At 32.9% G+C, this 14,323-nt stretch overlaps 1 protein-coding gene across 2 annotated transcripts; it reads left to right on the forward strand.

Moving 5' to 3' along the window:
• Positions 1–9,958: 9,958 nt before the first annotated feature.
• Positions 9,959–13,655, forward strand: LOC144574771 (tubulin alpha-3 chain). 2 transcript variants are annotated; one of them, XM_078324828.1, is made up of 6 exons: positions 9,961–10,233; positions 11,508–11,722; positions 11,996–12,195; positions 12,330–12,838; positions 13,074–13,194; positions 13,280–13,655. In XM_078324828.1, the coding sequence occupies exons 1-6, from the start codon at positions 10,121–10,123 to the stop codon at positions 13,451–13,453; spliced, it is 1,332 nt and encodes a 443-aa protein (XP_078180954.1). In that variant the 5' UTR covers positions 9,961–10,120; the 3' UTR covers positions 13,454–13,655. The 2 variants fall into 2 exon arrangements, with proteins under 2 accessions (XP_078180953.1, XP_078180954.1); XM_078324827.1 differs by having other exon boundaries at positions 9,959–10,233; positions 13,074–13,655.
• The last annotated feature ends 668 nt before the right edge of the window (positions 13,656–14,323 follow it).

Here is a 14,323-nt window from a genome sequence, read left to right on the forward strand (position 1 = left end):
TTTCATTAAAGGACTTCGGTAAATTCTAGCATCCTTTAGATGTTGTTTTCGACAATTGAACATGCGACTTCTCCGTAGATAGACATATCCATACGGACCATGCCACTACACTAAATCCGCAGTTTTTACTATTTCACATGATTATAATTATCGATACTATTATCATTATTACAAGAGGAGGGATCAAGTTACAACAAGTTACAACAAGCATTATTTACATTTTCAAAGTCCAAATCGTCGATCCAAATCGTTAGATGTGATCTCTACAATAAAATGTGCTTGGAGACCAAATTTTATATTTTTTGGAATTTTTTTACTATTTATTAAGGTGGGTACAAAAACTAGTCAAATTCATACCATTGAATTTTGTACCCATCTTAATAAATAGTAAAAAAATTCCAAAAAATGTAAAATTTGGTCTCCAAGCACATTTTATTGTAGAAATCACATCTAACGGTTTGGATCGACGATTTGGACTTTGAAAATGTAAATAATGCTTGTTGTAACTTGTTGTAACTCAAAAAATGTTGTAACTTGATCCCTCCTCTTATTACAATTAGTAATATTATTATTACTATTATTACTATTATTATTATTATTATTATTATTATTACTATTATTATTACTATTATTATCATCATTATCATTATTTACCGCAGTGTTATTATTTAAACTATTATTATCAATATTACTAGTGAGTCCATGGTATCGTGCATAGTATGGATTGGTCCATAATACTGATTAATATTTTTGTTTTCAAAATTTTACCAGTTGATTTGAACCATTCAATATGATCTCCATATGACTATGTACTTGCATACTGAATTTTATATTTTTTAGAATTTATTTACTATTTTTTAAGATAGGTAGAAAATAACTTTGATTTGAACATTTTGGACCATTCAAAAAAATGATTTTCTACCTATCTTAAAAAATAAAATATTTCTAAAAACTATAAAAGTTGGTTTGCGAGTACATTTTCATATGAGAATCATATTGAACGTTTCGATTGACTATTAAGATTTTAAAAACAAAAATATTGGTATGTATTACAAACCAATCCTTGTCATGCATGGTACCATAGACTCACTCTTATATTATTTAGATTATTATTAACAGCATTATCATCATCATTGATATACTGTTATTATGATGATGATGATGCTTAATTTCATAATCATTTATCATTTTAAGTAATTAATATTATTGTTGTTGTTGTTGTTAATATACGATTTATTTTTTCACTATTCTAATTTCTAACTAATTTACTATAAAATATTCTCTACTCTTCTAAATTGTTCACAATAGGTTAGTTTGCACAATTAGACTAAATACCATCCATTTTAAATTGTGGAGAAGAGCCCCTCAATCTAAATTTTCCAGGTCTTGATTTTGAGTACATATATGGTGCACTTTGAACGTATTAAACTATTAGCGGTTAATATTAAATGCGAGACTCTCCACAGACACTGACAATGAACTATCATGCTCATCGTGGTTATTATAAAATATAAATACTTTGTTTAGAAATTTTATAATCATGTGCTGCAAATGATTTAACTGAGATATTTAGTAAATAGCGGTAGAAGGTGATCATATGTTACACAGAGGACGATATAAGTGTGATAATTTATTATTTAACTAAAATTACGACTTAAACGGTGGTCAATTTTTCGTGACTATAACTTATTATTGTTTATCCATTATCCCATTAACTTAAAAATAAAAATAATTATGTTAAGCGAAAGACCTTTCGCAGTATATATGATACTGAGCTATTGAATATATATTTGAATTACGATCAATATGGTAAATTTTTAATTATCCTACCGAGGCCAGGGAATTGAAACCGTGTTGTGTTGTGTTGTATTTCATGTGTATAAGGAATACATGATGTGTCGTGTCCACTGAAATTTTAAGACAGTGTCGTAGTGTATTGTGCCGTACAGTTTTGAAAATGAATATATGACACTTTTTTGGCATCTCTTTTTGAAGAGTATGTTCCTTTGTTAAGGAATTACATGAGAAGATTTGATATAGATGGAAAGTTTTTTTGAAAAATTCAGAATCCACAGTACAAGTATATATATACGAAAATGTATTGAAATGAGTATTCGGTTTTACTGTAGAATTAATTATGAGAAATCTTATTTTTCTCACTTATTAAAATTAAAAACAAATTATTATTTTTCTCAACCTTTCAAATATGTTATGCACGAATCTCAAAGCACAAGTAATATTGCTCCTTGTGTTATCTCCAAATAGGCGAATTCGTATCCTCTGCATTAACTCAAAGGGAATCTTTTGAGTTAATGAATCATGACCATCTGATCTGTTTTAAGATTCGTGCAAACTAGATCCGCACTAATATTAAAAGGCCCCTATAACATAAACAGGGACCGGATTGACTCCGCTTAAAATCAGACGGTTGAGATTCATTAACTCAAAAGATTCCTTTTTGAGTTAATCCAGAGGATACGCATTCCAAATAGGCACCGTACATGTCGATCGCACAAAAATTGAGATATCTCGAGGATACGCACTCCTCCACTGTCCCCTCCTCGGAGCAACTTTTTTCTTTATTGTTATTTACTCCTTTTTCCTCAAATGATAGCACTCAGTCTAAAATAGCACAATAAAACATCTTTTCATTACTTAGCAGCAGCTGCTAAGATTTCAAAAAAAAAAAAAACATCTTTTCATCTCTGCCAATTGTCCAATAACAAACTCGTAAATCTAAAACAGTAAATAGCTTCTTTTCGCGAAGCTCTTTCTATAGACATCCATTTTGTTGAATTTCCGCCTTCTTTTTATAAATTCTCATTAAAATATGATAGAAAGTGAGTTTTAACTTCTGGATTCTATCAAGTTATTCTAGTTTTCCTTTACGTTTTCTCAAAATCATGTTATCTGTGAGAAGAGAATGTGTATATTAGGGCGTAAATCTTTTCTCATTACATAACTCTTCATACTCTCTGTGAATAAAACTGGAAATTGTTCTTTTCTTTTTCACGTAACTAGTTTGGGAACCTTTTTAAGTAAGAGTTAGAATTCAAGTCATCTAATTATTTAATATTCACAGATAATTGTTCATTCTAGATTTTGAAACGTGACTTTCTACAAAGAGAATATTATCTTTGTCACTAGACAAAAAACTAATTCTCTAGTTTGAGAATTATTGTATATGACATTTGTTTTTTTTTATAAGCGAAAATTCATTTTTTTTTATTTTTAATGAAACACACTCGCTGACCCTGACCTTTACAGCAGAATACTAATTATTTTTCTTAATTTATTTAATTAATTAAATAAGTTTAATTATTTACAATTGGTTGTAATAATTATGTTGGATAATTAAATTAAATGATACAAAACATGATGCAAGGGACATTTAGTCTTTACATACTATAATATATATTTTATTCATATTAAAATTTTATCTTTAATTTTACTATTTTATCGAACAAGTGCTTCTTAGTATGAATTAAGTTTTTAATCAATTATCTTTTAAGGAGGGTTATCGAACTAAGTCCATGTTTACCAGTACGATTCGACATAAGACACGTTTTAACATGCACACCGTGCTGGTATTTAGACTGAATCTATATCATCTGCATTAACGCATTGTTTGAATTAATTTTTCGGCCATGTGATTAAAATTTGAACCAATCCGGACCACACCTATAACACACAGCGACTTTTAATATTAATGTGAATTTAAATCGGACAGTCATCTTAACTCAGAGGATTCGAATTCTATTTAGACATGGCAGCATTCGATTAGAAATTGGATAAGGAAACAAAAGCTGAAAGCCTAAGCTTCTGTGCCATGTTTTGAAATAAAGTAAAAGGTTAATTTTGAAAATAAAAGATCCTCCGGTTCGGTACACAAAATATATGCAGAAATTACTTTGGTTGCAGCTTGCCACGTGACGTCTCGCAAGTGTGCAGTGGTCGGCAATCAGTCATAATCAAGGCCAGGAGCCGATTTTTAATCCAATGAGAGTGCGCCACGTGGTTTGTGATGATTGGCCTGTTTGAACCGATGCTTCCCATATGTGCTATAGCGAGTATTAAGTATTGACATCAATCAAAAAAAAAATATATATTGAGTATTGACTAGCGCTGCAAACGAATCCAACGCGCCTCTTAATTTAAGGTTGATTTGAATTAATTTTGAACTAAGTTTGATTTGAATTATTTACGAACTTAATTTTAAATATTTTACGACAAGAAAAAGTGATCACAGTCACCGAAAACGAGAGATGAAAGTCGTATAGTATTTTAGAACTGAGAGCGAGGGTTACGACTTACGAGTTACAACTTATGGTTGGGTGACCTTATGTTTTAACTTTTAAGTCATAACATAAGTCATCAGCGGAAATCAACGGTTCACTTTACTTTGATATTCGAACTAGAATAGTTCGCAAACCTATTTCGAACGAACCAAGTCCAGTTTGAATTAATTTCGAACTATTTCGAATCAAATTTTTTACGAACTTTTTTGAATCAAACTCGAATCGAATCATGAACTACGAATTTTTTGTGTAACCCTAGTATTAACAGTTGAGTGAACTAGGGTGTTCTTAGGTTCTAAATCTCTAGGGGTAAGTTTGGATGAAAAAAAGGAATACAACAAGAATAAAGCTAATCTCAATTTTGAGAATAGTAGCTAACTCAACTTTTAGTTGGGTTAGTAGAATAGTGAGCTAACCCGTATAAAACAAACAAAGAATAGTGGGTTGGTGCTATTCTTGTTTTATCCAAACATCGAATAGCTCAAAAAAATAGCGTTATTCTCGGGTTAGTGCTATTCTTGCTCTATCCAAACACACCCTACGTGAACTTAAGAACACCTAGTTCTACTCACAGTTGAGTGAACTAGGGTGTTCTTAAGTTCACTAAATCCTTTGGTGAATTCAAGTCTAAAACTCATCGGATTGGCTTCAAACGACGAATCAAAACTGTTGAAATATGTTTACCTTACGAGTGATGCGTTTACATGTGAAAATTTTGAACTTTCGAATTAATTTAGTATAAAGTCAAGTGGTCAAAAAACGGCAAAAAATGAATGTATTAAAATTAATTTATTAACCTTTTAATTTTGACTGTTTGACTTTATACTAAATTAATTAAAAAGTTCAAAATTTTCACAAGTAGACGCATCACTCGTAAGGTTGGCGGGTTTCAACAGTTCAAATTCGTCGTTTGAAGCTGATTTGATAAGATTTAGACTTGAGTTCACCAAGAAACTCGGTCAACTTAAGAACACCCTAGTTCTACTCTTGACAGTTTAAATTAATAAGTGTGGAATTACTGATGACTGACTGACGAGTTTGATCGATTGATATCTAATTAATTACTGAACTTTCAGAATGTAATTACAAAAGTTACGTGAACCTAATTCGGCAATCAATCTGTGGTAGCTAGTGTGCTCTAGAGTCTAGATTTAATAAAACTTCGCACGAAGAGTGCTGGTTTGTAATTCGGATAATTTTTTTTTAATATTAAAACAATTAAATAGTTTTACTAAAAAAATAAAACATACAACTTAGCAACAAATATTTGAATTCAAAATTCATTCACCTGTATTTGCTGACAACCATAAAAAAAAAAAAAAAATTCATCCACCTGTAAACCTGAATAAAGACAAGCTGTAGATAGCGCATGGTTCAAATCTGAATAATAAATACGTTGTGTGGAAAACATTGGGAAATTATTAAAAATAAAGTAAAATACAATAAATTTTGAAATAAGTGCTAGTAATGGAAGGACCTAACACTTTACTTTTATATATATATATATAATAATATAATATATATATATTTCATCCGAATTTGATCAGCGATTAATAGCTAGACATTTCAAATTTCTCAATATGCTGTCTCGAAAACAGCTATTTGACGGTTTGTTTTGCCTTGAATCAAATGTCATCGCTCGGATTTATTATTATTTGATAAATTTTATTAAGGGACGCAATATCGTCTTTTGTGCCAGTATGTCTTTCAAGTGAGAAAAAGAAATATATTTATTTGGGTCTAATCTGGAAAATAAAATATTGAAAGATGATTTGTTTTCGTAAAACCTAATTCTATTTTTGAGGAAAAAATGGATCAAGCCCATATTTAATAAGAGGAGGGTTCAAATGCACCTAAATGCACCCTATATTTCAAATTATTTTTCTCCGTTTTCAAAGTCCGAATAGTCAATCCGAACCGTTAGATGCGATCTATATATTAAGATATGCTTGGAGATCAAATTTTACATTTTTTGAAATTTTTTTATTATTTATTAAGCCACTTTGAAAATCGCTGATTTTATATTTTCTGAACCATTGGACCAGCGATTTTCAAAGGTTCGGATTGACTATTCGAAAAAAATGTAAAATTTGGTATCTGAGCACATCTTAATATATAGATCGCATCTAATGGTTCGGATTGACTATTCGGACTTTGAAAACGGAGAAAAAGAATAGGGTGTATTTGGATGCACAAAACTTTAGGTGCATTTGAACCCTCCTCATTTAATAATTAGAAGAGTTACAATAGAGTTATAACAGTATTGAGAAATTGAAATTGCTCAACATTGTCTGTGAAAAATTAAAAAACCAAAGGACAGATAATAAAATATTGTAAAAAATTGGTAATTTTTTTTTTTTTTTTAAGAAAAGGGGCTAAGTTGAACTGAGCTGTTGCGAGTGTCAGTACAGGGGGTCTCAGTACTCAGTAGAAACGCCTCTGATCAGCCATTTGTTCGATCAAATCGAACGCAAGTACGCGACCTTGTTTCTGTCAGTAAATTCCCTTTTCTGGTGCTATTAGTATTGTGGTCACAGGATATGACAGATTCCGGTGCCACCGAGGTTTCACATCTTTGGTTGGCTTCTACTGGTAAACAGGTTGCTCACAGTTGATAACCTGAGATGAAGAGGTTGGATTATGCCAAATATATGGGTGCTGTGCAGAGCGGATGCCGAATCGGTGCAATGCATATTCAATGAATGCAATTCTGCGAGGGGTCGACTGGTACCAGCAATTGGATGCAGTGAACACACCAATACCACACCCTGAAAATTTAATTCGATTGAACTTTTTTTTGCTCGTAGAAAATTTTATTAATTAGGACTTTAGACATGAGTAAAAAAAAGGGGTTAGAATCATAGATTATTATTAAAGATCCCTCATGTATAATAGAATATGTGTCTGATCAATGCAATTCATTACATAAATTATAAACATACCCGTGCCAGAAGCAACAGACATGGTAGGCGTGATAGTTAAAAATATATATGAAAAGGAGCTCCTGACACATCCTTAATTTGTTGCAAATATACTCATAAAATTAAACGAAAAATACTTATATTGAGACGATTGCGAGGGTTGCATCTCAAATGGCAGAGAAATTCAGCACAAAATAGTTCCGAATGACTGAAACTCTGAAAGACTTAATTTCCTGTGACATGCGTATAGAATTATACGGGGATGTAAAAAGGTCATGTCCAAATCGAATATTTCACGGTGCGGTATGGTACGTGTACCGGTCATGTGTTGTAATTTGTGTGCCTCGTGCTGCAATCAATTATGATTATTTTTCGAAAAATTAGCACAACGCAGCACAACATTCGAATTGGTGTAGTCACGGCACTGTAAGACATACAGTCACGCGTGATCAGGACCATTAAATATTGATGTAACGGTGGATTCTGAATAAGCTAACTTAAATCACAAAAAAAATAGTTAAATATGACAAACACAAACAATTATATTTAGACACATGACAGGAGGTGCACTTATAATTAATGCGACTAACGTACCGCGATCATCTATCCTAGTTTGGTCACGCACAATGCGTCACGTAAAAGTTGTATTAGTCATAATACCGCACGACATGTTAAATTTGATACATTACAACATGACTAGTATTTATGTCTTAAAATTATACAAGGATAATAAATCTAAGTGAATAAAGATGAAATTAAACGGGACTAGAGTGTAGAGCTGTGCTCTAGAAACAAGTGCGCAGAAAAAGAGAACAGTAAGGAAAGAAAGGAGCCGTGCATGACAAATTACCTTCAAAATTTATGATTATGAAGCAGGTGATTCACGTCAATCAGCTACGATTACAAGCGTCAGTATTATCTTAAATATGAATAATAGCGTCGTCAAACTTTTTTTCGTCTCTCTTCCCTTTAAATGGAAAACAGGACTAATGTGCCTAGGGGCGGTCAGTATTCTCTTAAATAATTTAATTTAAAATTTATTTCAGTACGGAAGTGATTCCGAACTGACGAGTTAGTATAAATAAAAATTAAATTATTTTGAAATCCTCAAAATATAAGAGCAAAACTAATGGATGTGTTCATCAAAAAAGATTAGTGAGTGAGTATACATCTTTAAAAGACTATTGAATTATTTTTCAACAATGAATTCAAACTGTTGAAATCTATGTATTTCATGAGTGATGCATGTATATGTGAAAATTTTAAAGTTTCGAATTTATTTAGTACGTGATCAAGTGGTCAAAAAAATAATGAAAAATGAATACAATAAATAGGGTTGAAAGAAGTGGATAATATTCGATCCATATTAAAAAAGTTAAATATAAATATTTGATATTCAAATATCTGTGTGGATACAGATATAATTTTACGTTTTAATTATTCATATTCAAATAGCAGATACATACAATATAATTTAATATATTATAAAAAAAAATCACATTATTCATTATTATAATTGAATAAATATTATAAATTTTATTATTTTTAATAAATATCTATATCTTTATCAATCTAATATCCGATTTATATCTATATTCGAAAAAAATAAAAATGAATATAAATATAAATAAAAAAAATAGTCAATAACGGCAATCGAAATTCTGAACACTCAAATAATTAAATGTAGAGTGAGTCTATAGTACTATGCATATTACAGGTTGGTCTGTGCTACGGCTCAATATTTGAGTTTTTAAAATTCTAATAGTTGATTCGAACCGTTCATCTTGTTCTCCATATTAATATGTGTTTGGAGACCAACTTTTACATTTTTTGAAATTATTTTACTATTTGTTTATATATTTAGAAAATTACTTGATCTGAAAATTCTGGATCATTCAAAAACAGTGATTTTCAATAAATCTAAAATAATAGTAAAAAAATTTCAAAAAATGTAAAATTTGGTCTCCAAACACATATTAATATGGGGAACAAGATGAACGGTTTAGATCGACCGTTAAAATTTTGAAAAGTCAAATATTGAGCCGTATTACAGACCAAATCTAATATGCATAATACCATGGACTCACTCTTAAATGTAATATAAATTATTCTTATTTACAAGACGCTTCATATACACGGGTTCGATCGTACAAATTTCTGATTACAGTCAATAATTTAAAATAAAAATGTAATCCTTAATCTGATGCTGCTCAACTCAGCCCTTTTACAAAAATTAAAATGTTACCTCTGATATTTTAAGTAAATCAGAGCAACAAGCTAGATCTGTCGGATTTTGAAAGGTCGACAGCTAGCATCAGATGTTTACCCGAAGAATGGACAGCTAAACCTCCGGTGGATAAGGGATTCAGAGCCTCGACAGCACTTGAAGGTTTACAGTGCTGATCAGACGGATAATCGTATCAAGTTCGTGATCCAACGGCACTCGGTGCACTAGAAATCTTACAACGATGTCGAGGATTTGCACTCAAGGATAAGTCTACCTACAATCATGTAGATTTCGGTTCTTATGAGGCCACATATAGTATGTGTACGCGTGTGTCAAATAACCGAATCCGGGGTCCAGGAAAATTCAAAGTTTTAATGAAACAGTGTTTAAGTGGGGTCCTTTTGTCAGAATATTTTTTTGTACGAATGTTTGAGCACCAGAAAATCTGAATTTCCTTGGCCAAATTTAGCTCACCCACTATTTCTTAATTTCTTATCTTAACGGGGGGTCATTTGTAAACTCGCGCAAATAAAAGCACATACCGACACTCCCACTCTTCCACTCTCCATTTCTTTTCTCACTCCCCCCAGTAGGTGGAAGAAAGCTAAGCGAGATCTACTACTCAGATAGGAGAGAGAGAGAGAGAGAGAGGAGAAAAAAAAGAGAGGCAAAAAATGAGGGAGATCATTAGCGTTCACATTGGCCAGGCCGGTATCCAGGTCGGTAATGCCTGTTGGGAGCTCTACTGCCTCGAGCATGGCATCCAGCCTGATGGCAACATGCCTTCGTAAGATCTATTATCCTCCTCTCTTTTTTTCCCTTTCCTCTTTTCGAGATTTTTCTAGTAGGTCTGATTATTTATTTAGTTTTCTATGCACTGGATCTACGCCTGAACTACAATTTTTTAAGATTTAAAAAAAAAAAAAAAGTTGTTCCATCGAGATCTGATACCAGATCTGCAATGCCAAGCTGGTGTGAATTTAGAGATCTACGAAGACAATTTCAGTTGTATTTGAAATTATTGGAGTAGATCTCTCGATAAAGGAGAATCAGGACATTCCTTATTAGTAAGGCAAATTTGCTTATTAGTAAGGCAAATTGTTCCTGGATCTAAGGATCTCTAGATCTTTCTGTCGTTTGCGACTGATCACTTGCCTTTGTTGTTAGTTTTGAGTCTGATCTATATAATGTGTTATTATCTCTACTCGACTTGAAAAAAAGGGTACTATGATTATCGGCTGTATTTTAATACTGGAGTTATTTTTTCTTAGATCTCTTACCTAGGTTCCTAAACCTAGTATCAGTTCGCTTTTGTGTCTTTTTTTTTAGGTGTTTCTTGTTATTTTAAGTCAGGTATGATATCAGTAATGATTGATGAAGCCTGTGCCTTGGATCTAATATTGATTTACAAGTTTATTCATATTTTAGTAGAATTAGTTGAATTCTTATAGTTGTGCATTTAGGAACTGTTATTTAATTTATTGCCTTCTAATACATGCGTTGGTTTTTGTCATTTCTTTTAAATTATTTTTTTAATATAATATTCTCTAGGAAAATCTACAGTTTAGCAGCACGAGTCTCATGGATCTAGTTTTTTAAGTCTCCTATGATAGAACTGCAATTTTTTGTATAACTAACTTAGTTTATGCACATTAAAAAAAAGGGTAAATCATAGGCATATACAAGACTAGGTATGCAAGATATCTTTTGAATTGACTTGAGCAATCAATCCCTATTCTCACTAAAAGCTTGTAGTTTATTAGAAACTTGGGACATGCAGATTTTTTTCTCAATTTTAAGCCCATTTGCTACAGTGTAATAAAAAAGAAGAAGAAAATTGTCAGTTTTTGTCTGATTAATGGATTGATTCGTGCAAACTAACTGCAATTTAAATCCTAGGATATTAAATATGATTACTTGAAGCCTATGTTTTAATTCTTGAGACCTAAAGGAACCTCATAACTGTCTGGTATATAAAACCATCATTAATCAGTCTAGCAATTTTAAATGGATTTAATTTTTATTTTTCACCACTTAATTTATGATGCTTCTCTTCAACAGTGATAGCACAGTTGGTGTAGAGCACGATGCATTCAACACATTCTTCAGTGAGACTGGAGCTGGCAAGCATGTGCCACGTGCTGTTTTTGTGGATTTGGAACCGACTGTTATCGATGAGGTTCGTACTGGTACTTATCGCCAGCTTTTCCACCCTGAGCAACTCATCTCTGGCAAGGAGGATGCCGCTAACAACTTTGCCAGAGGCCACTACACTGGTAACGACCTTTTATCCTCCCCTATCTCTTATCAGTTTGAATTTGACTTGCTCTTGTGACGAAAATACCAGGTTTGGATGGATGATTTTTCCTTATTTTCTTTATGTTATTTAATGTACAAAAAATATATTATTTAGGAAACAAAATGTAAATTGAGTGAAAAAAGGAGACACCCACCCCTGCAAGGCTGCAACAACAACTTTACACAAATTTCTTAAAGGAATTTTTAAAGCAATACTAATGTTTTTGGTTTATTTTGTATTTTTCTTCTAGTTGGAAAGGAGATTGTGGACCTATGTCTTGACCGTGTGCGTAAGCTGGCAGACAACTGCACTGGGTTGCAAGGGTTCCTTGTTTTTAATGCAGTCGGTGGTGGCACTGGATCTGGCCTTGGTTCTCTGCTGTTGGAGCGCTTGTCTGTTGATTATGGGAAAAAATCAAAGCTTGGCTTCACCATATATCCTTCTCCCCAGGTACATCTTTTAAACAACTAAAGTTCTTTTTGAATGGCCACTGCTAATATTAGTACATCTTTCATGAATGGAGCCTTTGCAGTATTCATGAATAGAACAGAATTATGCTTAAAGAAGCAGTTGATAAAATGTAGGTGTCTACAGCAGTGGTGGAGCCGTACAACAGTGTGTTGTCAACCCACTCGTTGCTTGAGCACACTGATGTGGCTGTCCTCTTAGACAATGAGGCCATCTACGACATATGCCGCAGAGCCCTTGACATTGAGAGACCAACCTACACTAACCTGAACCGCCTCATTTCTCAGATCATCTCCTCACTTACCACCTCTCTCAGGTTTGATGGTGCTATCAATGTTGATATCACTGAATTCCAGACCAACCTTGTCCCATACCCTCGCATCCATTTCATGCTTTCGTCATATGCCCCGGTAATCTCAGCTGAAAAGGCATACCACGAGCAGCTCTCAGTACCGGAGATAACTAATGCCGTGTTTGAGCCCTCTAGTATGATGGCAAAGTGTGACCCAAGGCATGGCAAGTACATGGCCTGCTGTTTGATGTACCGTGGTGATGTTGTGCCCAAGGATGTTAATGCTGCTGTGGCTGCTATCAAGAGCAAGAGAACTGTCCAGTTTGTTGATTGGTACGCTATTCCTGACATTACTCATCAAAGAATTATGAATCTTTTGCTTGTCTTGTTTTATATATCAAACTTGGAAGTAAGAAATCTCAAGTTTTTTTTGTTCTCTTTTGTTCAAAGAGAACAAAGATTCCCTTTAGAGCCAAGATGTCCTCAACTGTTCCATTGCATTGAACATTGGTTTTAGTTAATAAATCTTGTTACTCTATATATATATATATTTTTTTTTTGCTTAAAGGTGTCCCACTGGTTTCAAGTGTGGTATCAACTACCAGCCCCCAAGTGTTGTTCCTGGAGGAGACTTGGCCAAGGTGCAGAGGGCTGTATGCATGATCAGCAACAACACTGCCGTGGCAGAAGTGTTTGGCCGCATTGACCACAAGTTCGATCTGATGTATGCAAAGAGGGCGTTCGTGCATTGGTATGTCGGTGAAGGTATGGAAGAAGGTGAGTTCTCAGAAGCAAGAGAAGATCTTGCTGCTCTTGAGAAGGACTATGAAGAAGTCGGTGCTGAGGCAGCTGATGATGAGGGTGATGAAGGCGAGGATTATTAAATTCATTTATTGGTTTGTGGTTGTTTGTCATCCTATTTTCTCGCTTGTTTGTTCATGTCTATGATGTGTGTGCTTCTCTCTTGATATTTCCCACGCATGTGGGTTGTGTATCTATCCATGTCTGCTCGCTTTCCTTTCTTTCTAGTTTTATTATGTTCAATTAGGTTTCTTTATTTCTGAATTGGATCATTAGAGATGCTGAACTGTATTGGCTTGGATTATTTCTGCATGTCTAATTTTGTTATTTTGAAGTATCTGCTTGCCAATTTATAGTCTCATTTAAATATATTACCGGTGTCAATTGTGTGATTAACATTTCAAAAGTTTGTAGTTTTCCATACACCACCAAGGCGTTTTTTATGTAACTTTTTGAGTCCATTTAAATATATTACCTGTTTGGTTGTAATCGTAAAGCTTGAAACCAGTTTTTTATACATCCTCACAGATTACGATATTTATTCTAACTATCAATGGAAATTCATGGAAACTTGTGCAACCCAATTTCTGTTAATTCGGCATAATTTTGCTGTTTTTTGAAGGTCCGTAGCGGTACCAAAATTGTACAAAATTGTACAAGGCTTTTTTCTTTTTTCCTGAAGGTCAGCTGGTAAGTAGCTGACTGGTAATATATTTATACAGAGTGTGGTTAGTATAATATCAATATAATTTTAGCTTATATAACACTAATTTCAAACCTTATCAAATCGACTTTAAATGATAAATCCGAACCGTTCAAACCGATTTACTTTGTTAGTTGTGTGTTTGCATGCAAAATTTATCATTTTTCGAATTTATTTAGTATCAAATCAAGCAGTCAAATGTGTAAGTTAATTTTAATACATTCATTTTTCAATATTTTTACTGCTTGATTTGATACTAAAATAACTCGAAAATATAAATATTTGCTTGTAAACGTATCACTCATAAAAGCAAA

Source organism: Carex rostrata, chromosome 23 (assembly GCF_964058835.1).
Source record: "Carex rostrata chromosome 23, lpCarRost1.2, whole genome shotgun sequence".
In the NCBI taxonomy this organism is placed as follows: domain Eukaryota; kingdom Viridiplantae; phylum Streptophyta; class Magnoliopsida; order Poales; family Cyperaceae; genus Carex; species Carex rostrata.

Bases quoted from the DNA above. Each gene is read 5' to 3' on its own strand.
- LOC144574771 (XM_078324827.1), top strand. From the start codon at position 10,121: ATGAGGGAGATCATTAGCGTTCACATTGGCCAGGCCGGTATCCAGGTC. The intron at 12,196-12,329 runs GTACATCTTTTA...GATAAAATGTAG, and splicing joins CCATATATCCTTCTCCCCAG to GTGTCTACAGCAGTGGTGGA. The intron at 12,839-13,073 runs GTACGCTATTCC...TTTTGCTTAAAG, and splicing joins ACTGTCCAGTTTGTTGATTG to GTGTCCCACTGGTTTCAAGT.